Source organism: Ylistrum balloti, unplaced genomic scaffold (assembly GCF_031769215.1).
Source record: "Ylistrum balloti isolate Yb309-2 unplaced genomic scaffold, AGI_CSIRO_Ybal_v1 Utg370720, whole genome shotgun sequence".
NCBI classification, from domain to species: Eukaryota; Metazoa; Mollusca; class Bivalvia; order Pectinida; family Pectinidae; genus Ylistrum; species Ylistrum balloti.
In genome coordinates, this window is record NW_026782428.1 from 224,921 (window position 1) to 251,893 (window position 26,973).

At 35.4% G+C, this 26,973-nt stretch overlaps 3 protein-coding genes, 1 non-coding gene and 1 pseudogene across 4 annotated transcripts; 4 read left to right on the top strand and 1 right to left on the bottom strand.

Annotated features, from left to right (window-relative positions):
• Positions 1 to 309: 309 nt before the first annotated feature.
• Positions 310 to 6,565, bottom strand: LOC132557781 (proteasome subunit beta type-4-like). The gene is made up of 7 exons (XM_060222307.1): positions 6,435 to 6,565; positions 5,071 to 5,277; positions 3,822 to 3,968; positions 3,170 to 3,251; positions 2,289 to 2,405; positions 1,950 to 2,038; positions 310 to 642 (listed from the first exon to the last, which is right to left on the bottom strand). The coding sequence occupies exons 1-7, from the start codon at positions 6,563 to 6,565 to the stop codon at positions 630 to 632; spliced, it is 786 nt and encodes a 261-aa protein (XP_060078290.1). The 3' UTR covers positions 310 to 629.
• Positions 6,566 to 7,656: 1,091 nt separating this feature from the next.
• Positions 7,657 to 14,309, top strand: LOC132557765 (biogenesis of lysosome-related organelles complex 1 subunit 6-like). Its single transcript, XM_060222291.1, has 5 exons — positions 7,657 to 7,780; positions 9,016 to 9,127; positions 9,677 to 9,764; positions 10,291 to 10,377; positions 11,091 to 14,309. The coding sequence occupies exons 1-5, from the start codon at positions 7,657 to 7,659 to the stop codon at positions 11,235 to 11,237; spliced, it is 558 nt and encodes a 185-aa protein (XP_060078274.1). The 3' UTR covers positions 11,238 to 14,309.
• A 3,587-nt stretch (positions 14,310 to 17,896) lies between these two features.
• On the top strand, positions 17,897 to 18,060 carry LOC132557787 (U1 spliceosomal RNA). The gene has a single exon (XR_009554530.1). It is a non-coding gene; the product is annotated as a U1 spliceosomal RNA (small nuclear RNA).
• Positions 18,061 to 20,042: 1,982 nt separating this feature from the next.
• On the top strand, positions 20,043 to 21,426 carry LOC132557766 (uncharacterized). Its single transcript, XM_060222292.1, has 2 exons — positions 20,043 to 20,110; positions 20,334 to 21,426. Exons 1-2 carry the CDS (start codon positions 20,043 to 20,045, stop codon positions 21,424 to 21,426), a joined length of 1,161 nt encoding a protein of 386 aa, XP_060078275.1.
• Positions 21,427 to 25,894: 4,468 nt separating this feature from the next.
• LOC132557788 (U1 spliceosomal RNA) lies at positions 25,895 to 26,068 on the top strand (annotated as a pseudogene).
• Positions 26,069 to 26,973: the final 905 nt, after the last annotated feature.

The following is a 26,973-nucleotide window of genomic DNA, read 5'->3' on the forward strand; positions in this document are numbered from 1 at the left end:
AATGGGCAATAACTCTGTAATTGAGGGGTCGTGGGCCTAGAATTTAGTACACTACTCATCACCATAGTTTGACCAATGTATACACTTAATTTTCATAATCCTTGTTTATCTGTAGGCAAAGTTTTGCTCCAGACACAAAAGGACAGATGCACAAACAAGATGCAACTATATGCTCCCCTAAAATTGTCAGTGAGCATAAGCGCTACAGACTACAGATGAAGTGAGATTTGAACTCCATATTCACATTAAGACATGTTTGGCATGTAATCAAATTGAAAGTACCAGCAGAAACAATAAAGAAAGACTAAATATGATTTTACAATTTTATTACAACAGCACATCCTCTCACTAACATTCTCCTTTCGTATGATATAAAACGTTGATTTTTTATATTTTTCATGAAATACATACTCTCATAAACATTCAATCATCTGTCAAATTTAGCACTTGTGTCTGTAGATGGAAAAACTGTCTTTGGACTGATTGATCAAATTATCTTATCATCACAAAGTAAACATATTGAAGATTCAGGATCCTCAAGGAATCCAGGTTGAAACTAGAACTGAGAAACGTCTTGGTCCTTCCTTCACTATTTTGCACACAATTCTTCCATAAAGTAAATGTTATCATCATTCATAACCCCTGAAAAATAAAATGTTTAAAATCAGCGAAAAACAATTCCTCATACATTTCCAAAAAGGTGTAATTCCTCAAGCCATTACAGATTTCATACAAGTTTAAATAAGAACCAATCTCTGATATAAATTGATGCTCAAAACTCAGAGAGGCATCAGAGAGTAAAATGTTTCTGCCATAGATTACAAATAATGTGTTAAAATTAAAACAAGCAATTACTTCAATTCAATTTAGAAATGATTTCATATTATTAGAAAATTTAGCTATTCTCAACTACATGTTTTTAATATCTACAACCACAGCTATTCATATATTTTGTGAAATATAATTTCTTTTACAAGATGCAGATTCAATTGTAACATGGACTCACGCGGGATGGAAATCGCAAGAGATATACACTTCAACATACATCACAACAAAAGGCTCATAGGGCATTTCATTCACCTGGCTATACTTGGTTGAAGAATAGAACATGAAACATGTTAAATTTCCTATTGAACCCCAACCCTCTGTCCCCTAGGGGGTCAACCAGACAACAATGAACAAATCATTCCTGCAGAAATTAGTATTTTAAAGAATTTGCTCTCAATATTGGACCTCCCCCTCAGGGAGCTGAGACCCACCATTCACAAAAACTTGATTACCCTTCCCTTAGGAATGCTTCAGATCAAATTTTGGTTAAGTGCTATCACTCCTCCAGGAATTTGTTCCCGTTCCTCCAAGGACGCTTTTGACAAAATTTGCTCATGACTAGTAGTAGAAAAAGTTGACAGATGGATAGAAGGACGGACAGCCAATGGGTGAAATCACTGGTATTTATAGTCCCTTCAACAACTAAGGTTGTTTTGAAGATGGGTCTACTTGTTCTAACTGCTGGATGAACAAACTACAGGCAGCTCATATCTAGAGCAATAAACACAAAATGTCCTTCTTAAGGACATAACCACGACACATTGGTAAGTTTCTCAACTTTCTGAGAAACCTAAACCACTCAGAAGAGGTGTTATCAAACCATTCACCTCGAATCTTCATCTGACACTGTTATGTCTGATGATCTTCTGACCAGGAGTTTATTATTGTTTTAAGTCCCAATGACATCATTTAAAGATGTACCAGGTTTGACTGAAAGCAGGAAAGCCAGAATTCCTGGAGAAAAGACACTGACCTGCACCCAGTATGTGGCAACTGCCCCATGTCTCCAACTCACTTCCCAGAGGTGGAGGGCTAGTGATGAAGACGGTAGATGCTTTTATCACTCCACCATCGCAAGGGGGTCAGAACTTAGAATTAATGTTAATTTTCTAACAACTTACTTGATAAGATGAGCGATCTCCCAGTTGGCGTTGGCTTCTACATTAGATCTGATCATGGCTCCATCCTTAGTTACAACAGCTACCTCATACTGTAACAATTAATCCAAAATTTTAACCAATTCAAATAAATACTCATCACATCATTAATAGGTTAGTTGGTGAAAACATTAAGGTAACATATTTTTGCATAGGAACTTGTGTTGTATGATGAACTATGACGCCAGTAGGTGATAATGAAGTTTTACACTAATAGACAATATTACATGTATGAAGTAACAATCAAAACCTTAAATGACTACAGTTTTTACAAAGAAAATGTTCCTTCTTTTGATCCCTTACCTTATTTAGTGAGCGAGCATCTCTGTAATACAGGACCTTCATACACCTCTCAATCTGGTGTTCAGCCTCGGCCATCGTCATGTTGGGGTTCTTATCATAGGCATCCCTCAGTAAGGGCTGACAAAAACAAGCAAATTCTATAGAAACTCAACGGAGCAAAAAATTTCATCATTTTGTTAATATTTAAAAGAGAGTCATCACCTGCTTGGATTTAATAAGGTGTCCTCACTCTCACTCAGCTTAATTAAAACTCAAAACCTAAAATCCCAGCTAGTTGTTACATCTCCTTTATAGTGCTTTTTTTGTCTTTTTATCTTTTGTTTGTAGTTTATTTTGATTGGTTTGATTTTTCTTGTGATGAATTTTGAGAATTTTGCAATTTAAACAACAGTTTATCTGAGCAGAAAATATCACACTGATTACACGACACAAATGATCCACTTTGGTATTTTAATGGAAATTAAACAAAGAAACTTGACAGAAGTGGATGTGTTGTAGATATCAACAGGGAGATTATTAAAATAGATACCCTTTAAAATGGAAAAAAAAAGGTTTTAAAATATTAAGGCAATAAACATATTGTGAAACAGATTTCAAGATGTAATCATTTTCTTATTTGAAGTTATTGTAAAAAAACCCAGACATGTAACCCAATTAGTGTCTGATTGTTGCTAATTATCACATGGAAATCTCTGTATGAAATAACAAAATCACATCTAAACCATTATTTATGTAACTATATACAGGCTTTCCTGGTGACATAAAAAATGACTTCATCATCTGATTCTGCAGTATAACAACAACTCATTAACACACATATATTACTAATCTGGCAAGTACTTTTTAATCAGAGACAAAATCTTTTGTAGCTTTAGTGTTACCTGAGCAATGTAGGAACCGTAGCCAGATGACACTGTGGGAGCTTCATAGGCCACACCGATCTTGTCTACATACCCCAAGAATCTGAAAGTTGTAATATTTTACATATATGTACAAGCTATACAATCAAGAACAGACAACTTGGCAATAAACGTAACCATAGAAATGTAATCCATTCTGACAAAGTCAATTCAGAGCATTAGGGAATATAATATTTTTTTATGCATATTTTACATAAATGTATAAGATTTAAGTTTTGAATGTGTGGAGATCAAGTATTACAACCACAATAAACCTGTACTATGTTGTGGTGATTGTATACCCTACTCTAATTGGTTCTAATCTAGTTCTAAGAAAAGGTGTTGACACAAAAACAGGAAATAATGTGCTTAATTTTACCATTGACATCACAACTATAACTCTAAACTTTATTCATTATACAACAATTGCAAAACAAGTCATTTCAACTTATACTAATCACTCTGTTGACCCGAATGTAAGCGCACGAGGGGTCTTATTGTGGGAGGAAACCGGAGTACCTATCCACGTCCGTTCCAGGAGTTGAACCCAGGACGGCTAGGTGAAAGAGGAGTGTTTTACCATTGTGCCACCCGACCACTCTATCAAAACTGTTGGTCATTATCTGATACTTACGGTTCACCGTCCTGTATTCCACTAACTACATATGTGTTCCATAGAGGATCAAAGTTTGATCGTCGATTGTACATGAACCTGGTCATCCAAGAGAATAGAGATTTTGGTGTGTACTGGAAACCATCATTCCAGCACTCCTCATCTATACTGTAATACAAAAGTAGTTTTATCCCAGTTAATCACTAAGTTAATGTTTTTTTATTTGAAAAATGACAACTCAATCACAAATATTCTAAATGAGATAATGTTAAAGATTCCCATGACAACTGCTGGAAAAAAAACCAACAAACAAAAACAAAGCAATAATTTACTGTACCATGAAACAAAGACTTTTATTGATAAATATATCAAATAAGATAGCCTTGGATGTTCCCTTGTCGAGCCTTTGATCACTATAAAAAAACTTTAAGGTGGAATGCTGACACAGAGAAAACTTCTAAAAATACAACAAGATATCCCAGAGGGGCGTCCACCATTGTTTGATTTTCATTAGCTCTTTGAAAGTTGGATCTTTTTCCTTATTTTCTCTTCTCTGTTTCTGCTCTTAATGATAAAACATTTGAATATTCCTTTTCAGAAATAGCGATGATAATCTTTACCTGCCAAATCCAAAATGGCTACCTGGAAGCCATTTTGTTTTTCTGATCAGTCCCAAACTCAAGCAAGCACAACTAGGGATCAAAAGGAACCTATATATGATATTGAGAAAGATCCATCCAGAACTTCTCAAGAAATAGCGATTGCAGGTTTTCAAAGTCAAAATCCAAGATAACGGTCTTCCAGCTATTTTATCTTTTTGATCAGTCAAAAAATTTTATGGGAAAAACTTAAGATCAAGGAAAACATATATATGGAATTTGAGACAGAACCATCCAGTAAGTCACAAGTGATAGCAAAAATTGTTTATGGACAGACGATGAATATATGCAGGGCCATTTAAATAGCCCATCATCTGATGACAGTGGGCCAAAAAAGATCATTGGCCAACCTTCCCTTTTCTGGGCATGTTAACAGAAACACACATAGCAATGTGATATTTTTCTTTCTAGACCTTATATCAGACACAGTCATAGACAAATGAAATAGCATTTGTTGTTAATTCTACAGGTCAACAGATAAAATGGTAGGGTTTATTAAATGGCATGTACAACACATTAGGAAACGTAAGAAACACTATATATTTACATGTTCAGAATAAAGATCATGCATCAGTAAGATAACTTGTTATAAAATCTGAACAAAAACTTACACTCTTTGATTAATAGCAGACTTGAGGAACTGAAAGTCAGCGTAGTCTCCTCCACAACCAATTACTGTACTATTGTTCACCTTCAGTAGACGAGAGAGATTCCTGTAACGGGCCAGTGAACCATATGACCCGAGCATATCTGCTGCAATCATCACACCACCATTAAACTTCAGGCCCAGCACAGAGGTACCAGTTACTGTTGGAGCCCTGTAAATTCATAAATTTCATTGAATGGTTAAATTTGGTTAAGTCCTTTTTTAAAGTGAATGTAGCTCGCAATCCCTAAAGATAACAGACACCATGAAAAAAACAAACGATGAAAAATTTCACACATACTATCAGTCGTGAAGTTGTGACACAGAAGTGGACTTCTGGCTAGCGCTTAGCGCTAGTAGTGGACATATAGTGACAAATTGTCTCACTCACAAAGAGGCTCAATCATGTGTGTGCACACAAGACTTTGGCTGAACAAGACTATGCGACAAGTATCTTACTCTGCGAAAATACAGACTGTCCAAAAGGATACTTGTAAGAAAAAACATAGATATAATTTTAAAGGAAGGAAGAGTTCCTTAAACATTTGATAAAATGATTATGGTTGCCAGATGAAATACATAATACTGTGCTTACTCTGAATGACATTGCCATTTTTTATATTACAATGAAGTCTCATTTAAAATCAATTTTGGTACTTCTTATAATTATTTAAACATTCTCTTCTTAAATGTCTGAATTGAAAGGTCTTAGTTTGTACTGTAATGAGAGCACTTCTTCGCTTTGAACTACTTAAGAGTGTAAATTTTTGTACCAATTCATTTTGATACCACATACATATTCGTACAACATACAAATTTTATACCAGAGAATTTTCGTCCAGTAAGTTGCCTACTAAAATTATAAATAATACACTGGAGCTTTGTTACTTAGCAGCGTGAAACTTTACGACGACAATACCAAAAAAAAATATGTCGAATTGTAAAACTAACTGAAGACTTACTTTAAAACTGTTGTCTTAATTTAACAAAAAATTCCAAGCATTTGTACTATTTGTCTGTACCGTTCAATATTTGTTCTCAACTTTATCTTCCATAATTTTAACCGAGTTAACCACATACGGATACATATCTGTAAAATGGTAACTCATCTCCAAAATCCATTTGACTGAGGCTGATATATTCGTACCTAAGGAGGTAAAGATAGCCGTATAAGTATTTCTTAATTCATTTTTTTTCTTTTGAAAAACGAGGAAATAGGAGAGGGAGGGGGGGGGTTCATGATTCAGCACAACTTCACGAGTTTAGACAATCAAACGAAAGGAGAATCTTACTCCAAGAACAACTTAAAGCGACTTTTTCTAAACTTACATAGTACGCTTTGCTGGTCCAATCTGTGAGCTCGTCTGGGATGATCTATTCCCGGGAAACTGATATAAGGAACCCGGAGCGGGCCCATTTCTCCATAACTCACCGGTTCCCAAGATGTTTTCGGTCGCCATATTTTATCCGGATGTAGATGTCGCTCTCACAATTTACCATTTCCCCAGAGTGTTCAATCAATAAAATGTAGTCATTTTTCACTTTTATTCAACAAACAAGATACTTGACAATCTTTTAATGGTAAATGGACAAATATATATACATATTCATTATATGAAAAAAAAAAAAGATTTTCGTCTATTAGATATGTGGTAAAGCAAAAGTAGAGAAGGGAAGTCACTCTAACCCGATTGTCTACAAGGAGGAGGGATCTAAAAGGTGACTGGTTATTCTGAAAAGGAAATATTTGCAGATAAGTTTTGGGCGAGTAGAAATGGCATATTTGGAATATTTATGCATCATGAATGTTTGATAATCTTAAGTTTGTAATCATTTAATATAAGATGAATTTCCTTCTCGTCTATACTGTCTTTACTACCAGTACCTAGGAAGTCCGATCTACCTAATGAGTGTCCGAGGCCTGGGGCATTTTTGAAATATTTTTTTGTATCATAGACATGACACCCATGTCTAACAACACGCAAAAATCATTCTGATGGACAGACTGGAACATTTTTAAAATGCATCGTCGAAAAAAATATATAAAAGTCTTAATTAACGAATCGCCGGGCGCGCAAAATCCTTGCAGGACTCTCATTCCTACGTGATATTTCAGTACGAATTAAGTATGTATGCTCTGCTTTAACTTCAACTTTTCATTTCAATACCTTTCAGTCGGCCAATCAGAATTATTTTATACATGATGTAAGCTGCGATTTTGATATTTTTACCTTTGTTTACTGCGATTTTGACGTGCCATTGTGTATTATTCATTTCATAATCAAGAGATTTCGTTTTGTTACAAATTATTTGTACACACAATCATCGTTGTCTTAGATTGTTTGTATTGTAATGCTGTTCTGTAGTGAATTTTTAGTTTATAAGTAATAAAACCTGCAGTAAGATAGACTGGTTTACTAAGACAAGTTGCAACAATTAACATAGAGAAACGGGGGAAAATGGTACAGAGCTGATTGACAAGGAAGAAGTCATTAATACTGGAGATGTTCATTACAGGGTTTTATTGTGTTAGTTGGAGCTTCAAAGGTCTATGAGTGGAGAAGCTAGTGCAGCAGAAGATGAGAAAACCCCTGGAGATGTGGCCGAAATAGCTGTTGAAACTAAAGATGATAAAAGTAATGTTCCTATAGAAGACAAGGAAAAAGATGAGGAAGGTAAGATTATAGATTTATTTAAAACCCGATGATTCATGTGTGAGAGGCCTTGTGTGTGGCTATTGTATATATAGCTGAAAATTTTGAAACTACAAAAAAAAAGATATATAAAAGTAATGTTCCTATAGAAGACAAGGAAAAAGATGAGGAAGGTAAGATTATAGATTTATTTATTGAGGATACTATCACGATGATTCATGTGTGAACTTTAGTAAAGGCCTTGTGTGTGGTTCTATTGTATATATATTGCTTTGGAAAATTTTCAGAAAAATAAACAGTTACAAAAAAAGTTAAGAAATATATGAAACATCATTAAAAGGGTATTGGCCATGGTTTTGGCGTTTGATTAATTCTTTCACAGGACAATCTATGTAGCACTGCCACTGATGGCATCACTCAAATATATCCCAATACATTTTCACATTTTCGTAACTATTGGTTACGCATGTGCAAGAAATTGAAGGAGGTGACAAGTCACATGGACAATCTAAGTTTTACTTTGACTAATATTGTGTCTGATACATAAACAGTAGTGTAAAAGGAAGACATTTCTCATATGATCATGTATGAATCCCAGTGACAATTCAGCTATAAAAACATAAACTCTATGACTTGGAGAAATTTGAGCATTGAGATTCTTGTATGTTTTTCCTTGTAAATGAATTTAGACGTGACTAGTGTAGTAGTGTCCTATTAACTAAAAAGGGTATTGCTATAGCAGAAGTTACACCTTGTATCACATTAAAAATATGCATTATTCATGAGACTAAGCTAAAGGGGACAGAGACAGCTTTCATGGTTGTCTGAGAGAAACAGTATGCTGCATACTACATACATTATTGCATTTTTTTGGCTGAAATATAAGTGGCCAAAACCCTGTAAATCTTTAAGAATTCAATGTACTGTAGTTATAAGAGAATTAGCATTAGCCCATACTGGGTAAATTTATGATGTACCCATCAATATCTGCTGTGGTTTCAATAAAAGTGTCTACAAGATATTGGCAAATGTTTACTGCCACATAACCCCAGTATACAGTAGAACTGAATTAGTATCATACTAAAAAATCACACAGCAGTGTTATTGATTATTGATTTTCACTTCCAATAATGACTCAAAATATCATTGATAATTGAGAAAATCAGTTGTTATGAGATTTTTTTCTTGTCTAGTCAGATATATTTTGTTTTATATATCAACTTTAGTAATAACACAGTCCTCCTTTTCTGTATCAGTGGATGACAGTGTCCCTATAGACCCGGCTATTATAGAGAAGTTGACGTTAGGAACCCTGGAACACTACCTTCCAAACCTGCAGAAATCAAAGAGCTCACTCAACGAAATCCTGTAAGTTATTTTGGAGATGAATAAGGTTATATGATTCCTGTATAAAGTAAGTAGGTATATTTTTATATGGATTTATGTTACAGTGTTTTCATCAATTACATTAGTACTGAGTATCTTCTGTAGAAAATTACCACATATGGATCCCCTGTGTTCTAGGTCCTTGAGTTGTCCCATCCTCCCTGTCCTTGAGTTGTCCATCCTCCCTGTCCTTGAGTTGTCCCATCCTCCCTGTCCTTGAGTTGTTCATCCTCCCTGTCCTTGTGTTGTCCCATCCTCCCTGTCCTTCATTTTCCAATCCTCCCTGTCCTTGTGTTGTCCCATCCTTCCTGTCCTTGAGTTGTCCATCCTCCCTGTCCTTGAGTTGTCCCATCCTCCCTGTCCTTGAGTTGTCCCATCCTCCCTGTCCTTGAGTTGTCCCATCCTCCCTGTCCTTGAGTTGTTCCATCCTCACTGAATGCTATAGTGATAAAGCATTAGTTATAGATGAATGTATCTTAGTCTATGAAGACACTAAAGACTTTTTGTTGTGTTGTCAATTTTATATTACAGACAGAACCAGGGTATACTTATAGAGACAATACAACAAGAAAACACAAAGTTTGCAGAGTGTAAAGCGATGGAGGATCTGGTAGAAACGGTAGGACATGTGACATCCATTATCAAGTAACATGGTAGAAAGAATTGTGTATTTATCATAATTAAAGATTTTCATGTTTAGATTTTAAAACCTAAACTTGAAGCTATAAAGTAAGACATGACACAGTAGCTACATAAAGAACTTAATGGATGATAGTTCTTCATTATTCACCGGTTCATTAGTTGTCCATTGAAAAATAACAAGAGTTACTTCCCTTGTTGAAAAGTGGTTTAGCACTGACTTGGATATTCAAACAATTAAATTGTCTTGGTTTGACAAATTTTGTTGAATGTAAACATTTTGAGGGATTTCCTTTTTTATTTTTCTAGGATTCAAATATAATACAGATAAATACATGACAGATTGAATAGATTTCATCGTTCAATATATCAGTGATGTAGCCACTACGAGGAGACCCCCTCCCCTAAGGTTATCCTTGCTGTTCATTGGACAGTAAATGAAGTACAAAAAAGAGATAATATTATTGATAAATGTGAATATCTCATATAAATGTTACTCATTCCAGATGACTCAAGCAAAAAAATATTATGCCAGACTGAACAACCTACGAAAGGAGATGCAGTCATTGTCTGACCGGTCTTTTAAACTCAAGGTAAGATTTTGTGACAACAAACTATTAGTTGGGTATTATATATTAAGCTGTCGGATGGCGCAGTGGTAATAAACTCACCTTTCACCTAGCTGTCAGGTGTTTGTTTCCGGCAAAGAACATGAAAGTGGGGGGGGGGGGGGGGGGGGGGGAATGCCAAACCATCTATGTTTTCTCTTGGTACTCTTGTTTCCTTCCACAAGTGCTTAGTGCTAACATCTAGGCCAACAAGAGTGATTGATATAAGTTTATATACTGTAATTCACCTAGATTTCTTGAATTGTTCATTCTTTGCAAACTTACCTCTTCAGACATATTCACGAATACATAATTTCATAAACAGTTATCTGGAAATGACTCACAATTTACTAATGATGAACTATTAGTTATATGGACTCCGATATTGGTAACCAAGTCCCTGTACAAATAATCACAAAGGATTTTTATTCACGATTAACTCTCCCCACAAAAGAACACACAAATGAATCCCACACTAAAGACAAGTGATTTACAGCAGGTTGTTTCGCCATATTTGTAAAACAAATAAAGTTCATATTTCTTCTTTCTTCAATTTTTTGGAAAATTTAAGTCAACAATTAGATTATAGACATGTTACAGAAACAGGTAGAAATTTTTTTATGAAGTCCTCTAAGTACATATATCTTTTTGATATTTTTTTGCAATGCTTTTATCTTCATGTTAATGGTATTTTTCAGAAAAGGGCTTTGAAATTACAACAACAGAAGCAGAAAGAAGAGTTGTTGAAGGAAGAACAAAGGGAAAAGGAACAGGACAGAGAAAGGATGCTCACAGCCAAAGTAGCTAACAAAGACTCTACTCTGTCACCCCCTATAATGATGTAACGCCTTGTACTAGAGAGTGACCAGGTTTTAAAAGTGGCTGTTGTTGAAGAATTACAAACTAGAAATTAATTAGAAGTAGGACTGAAATTGAGACACTGTCCATTTGTAGTCGCTGGTTATGGAGATAATTCTCATGTTAGGAACTGAGAGAATTGTCTGTATGGTCTTAGTCTCAAGATTTCATATACCATGAAGCTGCTCTCTCTACTTCAATTGTCCCAGCTGTTTTGTGAGGGACATATAAAACTAACCATATCCGTCATGTCCTGTACTGTCCTGTTCCAAATCTATGTCATAGCGATAGAACCTCTCCATAGGTTTGGTTCATATTTACACCATAGTATCATGTCTGATGAACATTTCCTGGGCTTTTATGTCTGATGGAAATTTACTAGTTTTAAAAAAAATTCTCCTGGTTTTAATGATGGTCAAGAATTTGATGAGCAAAATGAAATCACCCTTTTTTGTGTCTGTATCCATGTTTCTTTTAAAATTTACACCATTAAACTCTGTGAGAAAGTGGACCAGCACAAGGAAGTCGTAGGGAGACTTCTCCAGATGGTAGTCTTATATTCAAAGGGAGAATACTCCAGACTGAGACATGTTTTTAATGGGAGACTTCTCTAGATCATGGGCATGTTCTCAAAGGGGGACTACTACAGAACAAAGACGTGTTCTCAAACAGAGACTACTCCAGAATAAAAACATATTTTGTCAAAACACAGAATTATTTGATACTGAAAAACTTATCCAAAAAGTGATATTATACCTTAATTTTGTAGCTTCAAGTGACATTGTAATTAGGAATCTATTTATAGACGTGCAGTCCAGACTAGATGTAAATTTTATAAGGTTTAAACAAGGAGTGTCTTTCTCAAACTGGCGACTTAACAAAATATTACACTATCATGTATTGTTTTCTACAGATGTTGATGATGATATACATTATATAAGTTAGAAAATTTAATTCTCTTCTCACCAATTTCTAGTTTGGGACCAAACTTTTACACTGAAGATTACAAAATAAACTAAAATAGCTAAAGACTCCTAGTGACAAAACACAGGTATTAGAATTAGTGAAGAGACAATAGTTAAGACACAGCCTACGACTGTTTACTTATCACTACTTCTCATTCATTGTCTTCACAGTACTATGTACGTTTGCAGATTGTAGCATAAAGACTATTTCGCTTTTTGGATTAACATAATTGAACAAACATTCATCAACGTGCCTCAAACAACACTAAATAGTTCACCATATTACTGTGTATTATTTTTTGTGCAATATTTTTCTATAACATTCTATTGTTGACTGTTACTGTGTGTGTCATATTATCATTTCCTCTTCAAACTGTCCATATGTATATATTGTGGCCAGGTGTTTAATGGGATTAACCCCCTAGTCATCCACCTCTGGGTAGCAGGTTTGATCCACCTCTGGGTAGCAGGTTTGATCCACCTCTGGGTAGCAGGTTTGATCCACCTCTGGGTAGCAGGTTTGATCCACCTCTGGGTAGCAGATTCGATCCACCTCTGGGTAGCAGGTCTGATCCACCTCTGTGTTGTGGGTTTGAGACCTACGTAGGGCAATTGCCAGGTACTGGCTGTAGTTTGGTGGTTTTTCTCCGGAACTTCAGCTTTCCTTTGCCACCAAAACTTGTCAACACTGATAAATATGACTGGTAAATTACACTGGTACATATAACACTGGTATATAAAACACTGGTAAATATTACACTGGTATATAAAACACTGGTACATACAACACTGGTATATACAACACTGGTATATACAACACTGGTATATACAACACTGGTACATACAACACTGGTATATACAACACTGGTATATACAACACTGGTACATACAACACTGGTACATACAACACTGGTATATACAACACTGGTATATAAAACACTGGTATATAAAACACTGGTACATACAACACTGGTATATACAACACTGGTACATACAACACTGGTACATACAACACTGGTATATATAACACTGGTATATAAAACACTGGTACATACAACACTGGTACATACAACACTGGTATATACAACACTGGTATATACAACACTGGTACATATTACACTGGTATATATAACACTGGTACATACAACACTGGTACATATTACACTGGTATATATAACACTGGTATATACAACACTGGTACATATTACACTGGTATATATAACACTGGTATATACAACACTGGTATATAAAACACTGGTAAATATTACACTGGTACATATGACTGGTACATACAACACTGGTATATACAACACTGGTATATACAACACTGGTATATATAACACTGGTACATATAACACTGGTACATATAACACTGGTATATACAACACTGGTATATACAACACTGGTATATACAACACTAGTATATACAACACTGGTACATATTACACTGGTACATATGACTGGTAATTACAACACTGGTACATACAACACTGGTATATACAACACTGGTATATAAAAGCTGGAATATAATGCTTATCTAGTGAGGACTTCTCTTTATACAGTTGAACCCCTGTTTAGGAAGTCTGACGTCGGAGGACCAAATCCAAGCAGAAGCTATTTACACAAAAATGTGAGGTATTTTACTGAGAGATATTGCAGAATGTAGATAATTGTATCTATAGTTCCAAAGTTAATATATCAGAATATTCACTGTCGTGCAAATCTACTGGCCTCTATTGTCAGCACAGTGCAAATATAGTTAAATAGAGGAACAGAACTTGACTGATTTTAGTCAGATTGAACTAGATATTTCTGCTGTCTGACTGATTTTTTAAAGAATGTCTTGGGTGTAATATGTAAGGGAGATAACTATTAATCTACACCCGGGCTATACTGCTTGGCTAGGGAGAACTTCGTCTAAGCACAATCAGTTGAGTGTATGACTAGAAAACACAAAGACCTGTCCTGGGTTCATCTCTAGTAGAGACATAGACATTACAAAGATGTAATGTGTAGGGAAGCTTGCACATGGCTGTTAATAAGGAAATGTTTGTAATATTTTCAATTACGGAAATAAATGTTTATGTTTATGTATGTACCAGTTTTTTAATTTTTTTTTATTATTATTTCACATTTGTGTGATTGTGTGTGACTTTCTAATGCATTAAAGATATTTTCGATACAGTTGATTGATTTCATCTGATCAACAAAAGGAAAACTGATAAGCACACATTCTTGTTGAAAGAAGAGTCAGAGAATCACAATATCACTGAGAAGTACACATATTCTTTATCCTTGTTTGATGTAAAATTTGATGCGATTGTAAGTATTTCGGGTCGTTCTGTTGGGAACGTGATCAGATTTAGATGGCGTGTGTCATGATGCATTACCCCTAATGTTGACTTTAACACAGAGTATATGTATGTAATAAAATACTTAGTAGACACATCCATTGTAATGTATTATAAAGAAAACAACCATCTTCTCTAGTCGCATGTACATGTCTACACGATTCATTACTTTTAGCTCATAAAACGGACAAATTTTATAAACGCTAAGTCATTAAATCTGAACAAGTTCAATGTTAGCAGCAGGTTGAATGCGTATTTCAAGGAGTTCAAATGACATAAACGAATGGACCAATCACTAGATTTGAAATGAAATAAAATATTTTAGAACTCATTATTAAACCTGCTAAAAAAGGTTTTAACGCATTAAAATTAACAACAGTTTCGATGTGGGAAATAATAGTTATTTTAAGGCGTTTAAGTGACATAAATAAATGGACCAATCACTAGGTTTTAAATGCGGTAAAGTAATTTAGAACTCTTTAAGCTGTCCTTAACGTGTTGAAAAAACTTTTAACAAATTAAAATTTGACGAATAGCAATTAATGGAGCTAAGTCATTTTTGACATTAATGACCTTTCAGAATTATATAAACTATGAATACCTATACCAAACACACATAGGATGCTCCTACCGCAGATTAGTGTGGGAAACCACACCGGGGAAGATGTTTAAACGCCCGACGGGCTATTAAGGGTGTGTCTCTGTACATGCGTTTGTCAAGTGACATTGATATGTAACTGTATTTTAAGTTCCTTGTTTATCCTAAACATGAAGTGATTCTCATATAGAAGGGTGCATTAATAAATCCAGATTTGTTTTATACTAAATTTTTTTATTTCTTTTATTTTTGAAGAATTATACATATAAAACAAACATACACAATACATGTACATGAAAACCCCATTAACTCTGATTCATTAATTTGTAATTATATACTGGGTCATTCTCACTTGCACTCGCACAAATAAAAGATGAAGAGAGGATAGAAAAGGGGTAATGGAGAGTGTGGAGGATGGGGGGCGGGGGGAGTGGGATGAGATGGGGGTAGTATGTAAGAGAGGTAGTTTCTCCAACTACTTAAATTTATAAATCAGATATCATTTCTGATGAATTTTTATTTAATAAATAAATATGTATAAATAACTAATGAGAACTTCATAATAGACAAGCATTGAGTATATACCATAACTGGTTACTCATCTTTTGATTGAAGTGTTTAACTTAACTGATTACCAATAAATCCGATAAAACCACAAATATTATTTAAGTAGGTAGCCAAGTATACCATAACTGGTTACTTATATAGTGGTTTAACAAATATGAAATAAGTGATCAGATATATCATATACTAGTTACCTATAGACTAAATCACATAAATAGGTAATCAAATTTACTAGTTATTAAGATCTACTGGTAGTAAAGAAGTTATTTATATATATCGACAATCAGATATGTCATATACGGGTTACTAATAGACTGATTCCTATCAAGGTAATAAGCTAGGATACAGATACTAGAACAAACGTTACTTAAGTTACTTGCTTAAGTGGGAGTCAAACATACCATAAACTGGTTACTTATGTTACTGTGAAAATAAACTACTAGTCACATGAGTAACTGTATAGTTGATATCACCACAAATCGGTGACTTATTATAAAACAGGAAAAATAACAATATGGTCTGGAGCAAAAATAACTGCCTGCATATATATAACTACATTTTGTATATATAATGAAACCAGTCCATTGTTTCCTGGTATAACAGTGAGTGGTACAAATCTATACAGGTGATATATTCATGAGCTTGTTGGTGTACAAGACCATCGTAAAACTGGAAAATTAAAATATCTGAAACTGATTACTTGTGTAGTACTCCAACACTGTTTAGTTTAAACATATTTTATTGACAATGACATCGACAATAGGATTAGTCAGTAAGTTTTACCAACTTATAAATGACTTCTCCTACAACATACACATAAACATTTACATAAATATGGTCACGTGGTGACATGAAACTATTATAATAGTCTTTTTATGTAAATTGTATAAGTTGACAAAAAATAAAGAAACAGACAGAGAGATAAGAACAGGGTGTGGCATAGGGAAAGAGAGATAGAAAGAGGGATGTAGAACAACACTGGGGACTTGTACAAAATTAAAAAGATAAAAGATAAAAAAAACTATAGACTATGTTTATACAGGAATTTCTGAAACTCCAGAGCTAAAGATCTAAAAGTGGTTTCCATTTCCTCCAGTGTATTCGAACTGTCGTTTCATGGGTACAGAAAAAGACAATTTTAAACTAAAATTTAGTTAACACGATGAAGATTCGCTTAAGTTTAAAGTAACATGTTACGTCAATAATCCTTGCCTAAATGTGTCACAATAGGACCAAATACCATTTAATACACACAACAGGGATTTTGTCAATCTGACTTGATTCATTATTTCCAGATATCTTAAGATAAACGGGATTTCTGTTTAAAACAGTCTGCATTTAAAGTCATTTGATAAAATTCTAAACATTTTCTTTTGACAAACTACAAGTTGCAAAATTAGAAAGTGGTTCTGTTTGGACTTTGACATTTGTCATTTTTTAAATGAGTTCATGGCATGTTGGTAAGTAACTATTTTGATGGAATACGGCAGATCCTGCCGTGTCTCTTTTTGACTCAAATTGAACTATATTTGAGTTGGTCTCACCATACTGTTTTTTCTGTATCCAGATTTACAACTATAATGTAGTTAATGCACATCAAATATTGTTCAATTTTTTCTTATGTTCTTAATTCCGTAGAAAGTCATCAATTACTCTCCCAATTTTTACAGATTTTTCATGGAACAATTCTGATACTCACCATTCCGAATAAAACTTGTTATGTAATAACTTTGAAGTCAAAATACTTATATAAATTGACTTGACTATAGCCCGGCTGAAAAACTTATTTTGTTGTCTAATAACTTATCATTGAATGTTCTGAATTTATCCCAACAACGATGTTTTTGTAACAGTCATATCCCTCAAATTGTTCTAGACTGATTTGTCAACGGTTACAACAAAAATTCATAGAGTTACCTCCCCTGTTTAAAATACTGTTACTGAGATATATTTTGCAAATTAAGACAATTTATTGGTATTAAGCAAAACAACAGTTGCATCATATTATACAAAACAATAATTGATTTCTTCTGATGAAAAAAAGTGTGATAGTATGTAAATTGATATCAGTTATACATATTTTTCTCTTTCCATATGGTAATTTTTAGATACCATGTCTGTAAAATTTTTACATTCAGTTTATATACACTCAATTACAGTGACAATTCATACTTACCTGGTACAGGGGATACCGTGATCAGCAAGGCGGTTCCCCCAGGTCGAGGCCCTTCCATTGCACTCCGGTCGGGCTGAACCCTGCGATAATCCCAAATGCGGATTACTCGGGTACGCTATTTTTAAGTGTGGGGGTCTGCGTTCGCGCTAACCCTCGACCATAAACAATTTGAAAAATAAGAACACCAACCTTGCAAGCCCAACCGACTGTAAATACTTTTACCGTCTTTAGTTCGAAGTATATCGATATCTCGACTTCTATTTTGTTTTATCAGTTAAACCTCTAATAAAAATACCCTTTATGACAAAATAATCTTGTGTAAGGCATTTTACTGACTTATATGCTTCAAAATTCAATTAATTGCAGCCATAGTTACAAAATTATTATATCAAAATGTTCACTACAACAGAAATATATTGGCCTCTATTGTCAACATAGTGCAAATACATTGTACAGTTAATTAGAGGAACAGACTTATCATCTGATTTTACTCAGATCGTACTAGATGTATGCTGTCTGTGGCACTTTTGTTTAAATGTTGTTTAATTGTGATTCATAAAATCGACATGGTAACGAATATCTTGGGTGTAATATGTAAGGGAGATAACTCTTAATCTACATTCATGCTATACTGCTCGGCTAGGGAGAACTCCTCTTTAGCTCATTCAGTAGAGTGTATGATTAGTAAGTCTGAATATCTGTTCTTGATTCGATCTCTAGTGGAAATATAGAAAATTGAAGATGTGGAATTTGTAGGGTAGCTCGCATAGGCTATTTAAGAAGGAAATGTTTATAATATTTTCATTCACAGAATTAAATCTTTATGTGTGAAACAATTTTGTTGTCAATACCAGTTTTTTCCACGTCCTTTTTTATTCCACGTTTGTCTATACCTCTTTCATACAGTGTATATATCAATTGTACAATTGAAATGATTGTACCGGATGATGAACTTTAAACCATATGTTAAAACACACATGTGTGTTGAAAGACGTGTTTCCAGAATCTAAATGAGAAATACATGTATTCTATATCCTTGTTTGATATAAAACATTGCACGTGTTTGATGATCGTAAGTAATTCTGGTTGTTCTGTTGGGAACTCGTTCTTTTCAGAGGTTTTCTCTTGTTTAGTTAGTTTGCCTAGAGAAATATAAAAAATAATTGGAATTATTTGTACAAGTTAATATTCTATTGAAAATCATTTAGTATTTTCCCCCACTGTACATTGGATGAAAAAAAAACTGAATTTAATTTAACTTAAAATCACTTCAGTGTAAAGTAACCCATGCCTATATATGTAGAAATAGGACCTAACAGCAATAAATACGTTGTCTGGAATCATGGACTTTTCAGCGGTGAGATGGGGATTTGATCAAATTAACTTTTTTTATCATTTCCAGACATCTGTATAAAGACGGGATTTCTATTCAAAACCAACCACAGATAAAGTACTTTGATAAGATTCTAAACATTTTTCTTTGACATTATTAAAATACAAATTACAAAATTAGGAAGTGGTACAATTTGAGCATTGACATAAGCCCTACAGGTCAATGTTGAGTGATTATGCATTTCATATGTTAAAGCAATTTAAATCCCTCACGTGTATAAACAATTTTGATACAGATGTCATAATACAATATATCTGATATTATCTTACTTTACATGTATCTTGACGTTTTAAAGATAAGTTACAAAAATGATAAGCGAAACCAATGTTGTCATTTTTAAAATTAATTCATGACATATTGATAAGTAACTATTTTGATGGAATAGAGCAGATCCTGCCGTGTCTATTTTTGACTCAAATTGAACTATATTTAAGTTGGTCTGGTACAATTCCGATGCTGACCATTCCGAAAACCAATGCTTTTGCAATTACTTTGATGTCAAATTATAAAATGACTTAACCTTAGTTGCTGTTGAAAAACTACCTGATTTTGGCTAAAAACTAATATTTGTAGGTGTAAATGATTCTTAGCTCTGAATTTACTTACGCATGTTTTAAATCTTATTGTTACTATTATTATTGTTATTATTCTAATTATAGTTGTTGTTGTTGTTGTTGTAATGGTACGGATATAAAATCGATATCTAAGGAAGCAGAACACACCAACATGTTCTTTGTTTCTTAACATGTTGTCTCACTGCGCTTTGTCAGCGGCAACACAATCCCTAGAGTTACTTCCCCTCTTCCAAAACATGTAACTGAGATAAAATTTGTCAAATAAGATACTTTTTATGTAATAAAGTAATGCAATATTTACATCATATTATACAATATAATAATGATACTATTTTTATGAAAGCATTTAAGATAGTATTTCAGTTTATTTTAGTTATACACATTTTTCTCTTTCCATATGGTAATTTTTAAATACCTTGTCTGTAAAATTTTACATTCAGTTTATATATTCTCTTTTACAGTAACAACTCATACTTACCTGGTACAGGGGATACCGCTATCATGGCCACCACTGCTACAAGTATGGATCATATCGATATCGATATTTTGAAGAAGTCTGTCAGATTGTTCGTCACCGGTCCAAGGAAACACACTGTTACACGTTTTGAAGTCTTGAAGCGATTACTGAATGGTGGACTTCCCGGGGAGGAGATTGTGTCCGTGTTCAGGTGCGAAGCTCCAAACACCTGGTTTGTTACTTTGCAATCCGAGGCAGTGGTCGACAGTATTGTAGAGAAAGGCGCTATGAAGGACACTTATTTCGCACTTACACCGGAGCGATGCGACCAACGCCGGATATCTTTGCGTGTAATGTGGCTCCCGTCTTGGATATCAGATGACGCCATAGCGGACCATTTCGATAGCTACTATGGAAAGGTCATTAACATAGCTAAAGAAAAGACTTCCATAGGGAAAGTCACTTTGGAGACGGGGACAAGAATCGTCACGTTACTGATAAAGGAAGGCGACCAGGACAGGATACCTTATCGCGACAGACTGTTCGGTAAGGTGGCCCTGATTACCGTTCCAGGCAGACCTCCCATTTGCCTGCGCTGCCAGCAGGTCGGACACGTGAGGTCTCAGTGTCCCGGGAAACCCGAGCCTACGACTCGGGCTAGCTACGCTAAGGTAGCCCAGTCTTCATCTCAGTCTATCCCGGGTATGGGCCCTACGCCACTTCGAGAGGAGTCAGAGGCAACACAGCTAAACAGTTCTACCGTGAGCCCCTCGTCCGGAGGGAGCGGTCCCGCTACGAGCCCCTCATCCGGAGGGAGTAGCCTTACCGAGAGTCCCTCTTCCGAAAGGAATAGTACTGCCGCGTGCCCCTCGTCCGGAAGTAGCGATAACCCAACATCCCTACCGACAAAGCGCCCGGGCCCCGTCATAGATGATGCCGGATTCCAAAGGGTTACAAAGAAGGGGAAACATTCATCAATATCCCCGGGCATCCTGTCAAATGGCGACCTAGTACATGGACATAGATGTATCGACGACCGGAGTGATTCCGACATGTCGGATGAGGATCACCTGGTTATTGACGAGGAGTCTGGGTAAATTTCGGTTTTAGTATTTTCTCGGTTAACGGTTTTGGACTTTCTTTATCGGACTATGGCGGCGGCATTGTGTTCCATATTTGACCTCAGCTTGTCCCTGGACTATTGTTATCATTTCACCTACAAGGTGTTTACAGTAACTGTATGTTTGATTTGGTTTCATTATTTAACTCATGTTATCATTCAATATTATACTTATATTGCTATGCATTGTCAGCTTATCGTCCAGTTGTATTTTTACCTGTACTATATAATTGCTAGCATACAACAACGCGTGTTTTTACCTGTAAGAGCTTTGTTAGCTTTCTCGGCTACGCAGAGGTCTTTACCAGTAGAAAGTACTTATGTATTGTCAGCTTTACGTATTAATACAGCATTTTCATTTTATATATCAATATATATTTACCAATACTGCCTAACGTCCACTACTTTGATTTTAATTGCTTGCGAATCCTACCAATGTTCTCACATTACATTCGCATTTGTTCTTCATAATTATTATTGTTATCATTATTATATTGTTGTTAAGCTGACTTTTCACAGGCATACGCTCAGCCAATCCTTTTGGGGCGCGTGTATCGAGAGTCGCACTCGTGCACTCGATAACTTACCTGTGTTGCGGTTCATTGATCACGCTTATACAGTTGTCTGCTGTGTTTTGAATGTGTTTACTTTATACTCACCTTCCTCTCCTGGCTGCAGACCGATCGTGCGCGAGTGTGCTTTTACTTACCTGTTAACTTTCTCTCCTTCCACTTAACTTTTTCTTCTGCTTGTATCTTTTATAGATTATACATACCAAAAATAAATTATAATGATGGAGAATAATACAACAATCAATATAATTACATGGAATTGTAACGGGTTTTTATCCAAGTCTAAGCAATATGAGCTGAATGATTTTGTACATAATCATAATGTACATGTTGTATTGTTACAAGAAACTCATGTTTCTAACTTGTTTGTCGGTAAACAGATTGAAAGTTTTTTGAAATGTAAAGCAATATGGAATTTCGGTTCATATAATAGTAAGGGCACAGCTGTTTTGTTTTTCATAGATGTAAAACTACAAAAGTTTGATCTTGATAGAGAAGGACGGACCATGTTTGTTGATTTTAAATATTATGATAGCGAGTTCAGAATTATTAATGTATACGCCCCAAATGTTGATGAGGAGCGTCGGGCATTTTTTGATATTATTATACATCATTTTACCTGTAGAAGGCCCATCATTTTTGCTGGTGATTTTAATTGTATTGAAAACAATTCCCTTGATAAGATTGGTGGTAATCCCAGTCGTGGTCTTCCTGGTAGTGTTTCAATAAAAAATCTGTGTAATGATTTTAAGTTATTTGAGATATTTAGATCACTTTTTCCGAATGTCATTTCTACTACTTGGCATGGTAATGGTGTTTCATGCCGCTTAGATCGATTTTATATTTCATGTATATTGAAAGAGCATTTATTAGAGAATAGAATTTTTCCGTCTGGTAGTTCCGACCATGATTTTGTTCTTCTAAAAATTAAACTATTTTCTGAGGATAAGTTTGGACCCTTTTACTGGAAACTTAATAATAGTATTTTGAGCGATAGAGCCTTTCAGATTGCTTTTAAAGATTTCTGGCTTGATCTAACTGACAATAAGCCTGTGTCTTTAGATCATTGGGATAATTGTAAATCTGTTATCAAATATTTCATTATTGGATATTGTAAACGTAAAGCTAAAGTTAAACGTTCTGTTGTCAGATCTTTACAAGAAAAATATAATAAGTTGTATAATTTAGAAAAAAAGTCACCTGGACACTTTATTGACCAAGTTCAGTCTATTAAGAGACAACTACTTGATTTTCATACTGATAGTTTCAGGGGGTCTATGATTAGGTCTAGAGCTAATTGTTTAGACTTTTCTGAAAAGCCTTCACGTTATTTCTTTAAAATGGAGTGTGATAAGGGTAAGAAGAAATTCATAGAGAAAATCGACTTACCTGATTCCTCCTGTGTTACTAATTCCAGTGACATTTTAGCGGCCTTTCGAGATTTTTATACCAAACTTTTTTCCGAGGAAGATATCGATTTTGAGTTGGCTGACTCTTTTTGTGATAACCTTCCCAAACTTAACGAACTTGAAATGTCAATGTGTGAAGGCCCTATAGGGAAGGAGGAAATATTAGCTGCTATCAAGCATATGAAGAACAATAAGTCCCCTGGTAGTGATGGTCTCACTAAAGAATTCTATCTTACTTTTTTTGATTTATTAGGAGATCATCTCGTCACATTATACAATGACATTTTTCAGAAGGGTGAGCTACGTGACACCCAGAAAACGTCTTTTATTTCGTTATTATGTAAAGATCCAAGGAATTCTGATAGTATGAAAAACTGGAGGCCCATTTCTCTCCTGAATATTGATTATAAAATTCTTTCCAAGGTTATTACCAACAGGTTAAGTAAGGTTATTGATAAACTTGTTGGGGTTGACCAAACTTGCGCGATAAAAGATAGATCTATTTTTGAAAACTGTCATCTTCTTCGTAATATTGTTGATTACGTTAATCAAAAAGACTTGAAGTGTGCTTTTATATCTCTTGACCAAGAGAAAGCTTTTGATAGAGTAAATTATACATTTTTATTTAAGGTACTTGAAGCTTACAATTTCGGTCCTGATTTTGCTAAATGGGTAAGTATCTTATACAAAAATGTCTGTTCGTCCGTTATTGTTAACGGGTTTATATCTGACCCCTTTCCTATCACTCGTGGTGTACGGCAAGGCTGTAGTTTATCTCCTCTTTTATATGTTTTGGTCTTGGAGCCCTTTGCGAAAAAAGTCCGTGACGATCCTGAAATAACTGGTGTAAAACTTCCGGGTTCCTCTCAGTCAGCTAAAATTTCCCTCTATGCAGATGATAGTACTGGTATTTGCTGTTCCGATTCCTCTATTTCAAAATTATTTCATTGGTGTAATCTGTATGGCAAAGCGTCAGGTGCTAAATTGAATAAACAGAAAACTAAGGGTATTTGGCTTGGGAAATGGAAATCACGTTCAGATAACCCTTTCGGCATTAGTTGGGTTGAAAAACATAAGATTTGTGGGGTTTTAATTGGCAATAACATTACTCCTGACGATATTTGGCAGCCAGTTTTTCGGAAATTTTCAAGGACCTTGGATTTATGGAAAATGCGAAATTTATCTTTAACACAAAAGTCCATAGTTATAAAGGTCCTTGCTTGCAGCAAACTTTGGTATATTGGTACTACCGTCATAATGCCAAGGCATTATTTAGATCTTTTACAGAGAACTTTGTTTAGATTTTTATGGAATTCCAAGTCGGAGCCACTTGCGCGCTCCGTAGCCTATGCCTCTACTACTAGTGGTGGACTTGGTATTGTTAACATTAAAAGTAAATTTCAAGCCATTTATCTAAAACATTGTCAGGATTTTGTTTTCAAACATACCGAGGCCAAGTGGAGGTATTTTACCAAGTACTGGCTCTCATTACATTTTCGAGAATATTTTTCACCTGTTGACAATAGTATTCCACATAGTGAGTGGTGTCCTACATTTTATTCTTATATTTATGGAATTTTTCAGAAATATAGAAAAGACTTTCCCAAGTCCAATTTTGAGTCGGTGACAACCAAAGAGTTATACATTACGTTATTAGCTGGTATTACTAAGGCACCACGAGTTGTGAAGATTTTTCCAACTGTTGATTTTAAAATTGTTTTTCGCAATATTTCAAATAAGTTTTTAGATACTCGCTCACGTGATGTTGTCTTTAAGATAGTACATGAGATTTTACCTGTGAATTTTCGAATGTATAAATATGGTGTTGAATCCTGTAAATTTTGTACTTTCTGCACTGGTTTTGAAACCATTTCACATTTATTCTTTGACTGTCCATTTATTCAGCCGTTAGTATCATTGGTAAATTCTTGGATACACCAGATCTCAGAGAACAAGATCCCAACTGATTCGGCACTTTGGCATTTTCATTCACCAGTATGTCTCACTCTAAAAGTAAAGTCTCTTGTCCTTTTTCTAGTGGCAGAATCCCTATCGTCCATTTGGCATATACGTTGTGTTAAAAAATATGACAAAAAGTCTCCTTCTTCTGATTCTCTCGTCTGTCACTTTCTCAGCAATGTTATTCTTCGCATTAAGTCTGATTTTACTCGCTTTTCCAGAAACACTTTCTCTGAGTATTGGTGTACTACTGATATTTTCTGTACCTTGCGGGATGACGACCTAAACATCAGTCTCCCGTTATAATCAAGAAACATGCTGTGACTTATATCAATTAATACCGATAATTGTCATTATTTTTAACATATTAATTATGTTAACTATCGTGTAACCAGGTAACTTCGTTTACATATCTTGTCCATCTTAGGATGTAAGGATAATGGCACTTTACCGGGGCTACCGGTTGTACATCAGTCGCCGGCGTCATAGGGGTCTGTCTCGTGACGTTTTTACCTGTATATATGTTAATAAACATTTTATGAAACTTAAAAAAAGGTTCCCCCAGGTCGAGGCCCTTCCATTGCACTCCGGTCGGGCTGAACCCTGCGATAATCCCAAATGCGGATTACTCGGGTACGCTATTTTTAAGTGTGGGGGTCTGCGTTCGCGCTAACCCTCGACCATAAACAATTTGAAAAATAAGAACACCAACCTTGCAAGCAGTATATCGATATCTCGACTTCTCTTTTGTTTTATCAGTTAAACCTCTAATAAAAATACCCTTTGTGACAAAATATCTTGTGTGAGGCATTCTACTGAGACATATGCTTCATAATTCAATTAGTTTACTTCAGTCCCCATACCTACCTGCATGAGTCAAACCTTAGGCAATTCCCTCGGACTTCCATCACTACTCTCCCGAAACAAATTGAACGCGCCCCGGAAGTACTTCCGGTACCTGCGCATGACAGACACCAGTATTCTTTCGGGCGCCATTTTATCCAACACGTGTTTTTGGCTCGGAAAAGATGGAACATACTGGGCGACCACGAAAAATGTTTTAGACATCGTGTCTGCAACAAGGTTTTCACGTACGGGGTTTGTAGCGAGTGGTCGGCGGAAAAATGGGCCATCTTCGACAAGATGGTGGAAAAGTCGACAGGAGGCCGACCATCAAGAGGAAAGTCCGCAACAGAAGCCCGGGGTGGAATGAGTCCCCTAAATACAGGCTTGGAAACGTCGGAGACTCGGGCGGCTGTGCGGGCCCCACGTAGGAGTCTAGACGGGATCACACCGCCGGCGAGTACGGTAGGTAATCCTTCATTGGACGACACCACTCGGGGACTCATCGAAAATTTGATTTCATCCCAGTTAACAAACTTCTTTGCCAGTAACGTTTCCTCGCAACCATTTCCAGCGGTACAACCCCAGGTAAATGGGGAGGATATGACTCGTATTCGGCCGGCGGGAAGTAGGCCGAGTCGTTTTGATAAGTTTGTTGGTGAACGGCAACAATCGAGTGTCAGGGAGGAGGACTTGGATGAGTTAGATTCAGTGTCAGATAACGATAGGGTATCTCAAGTG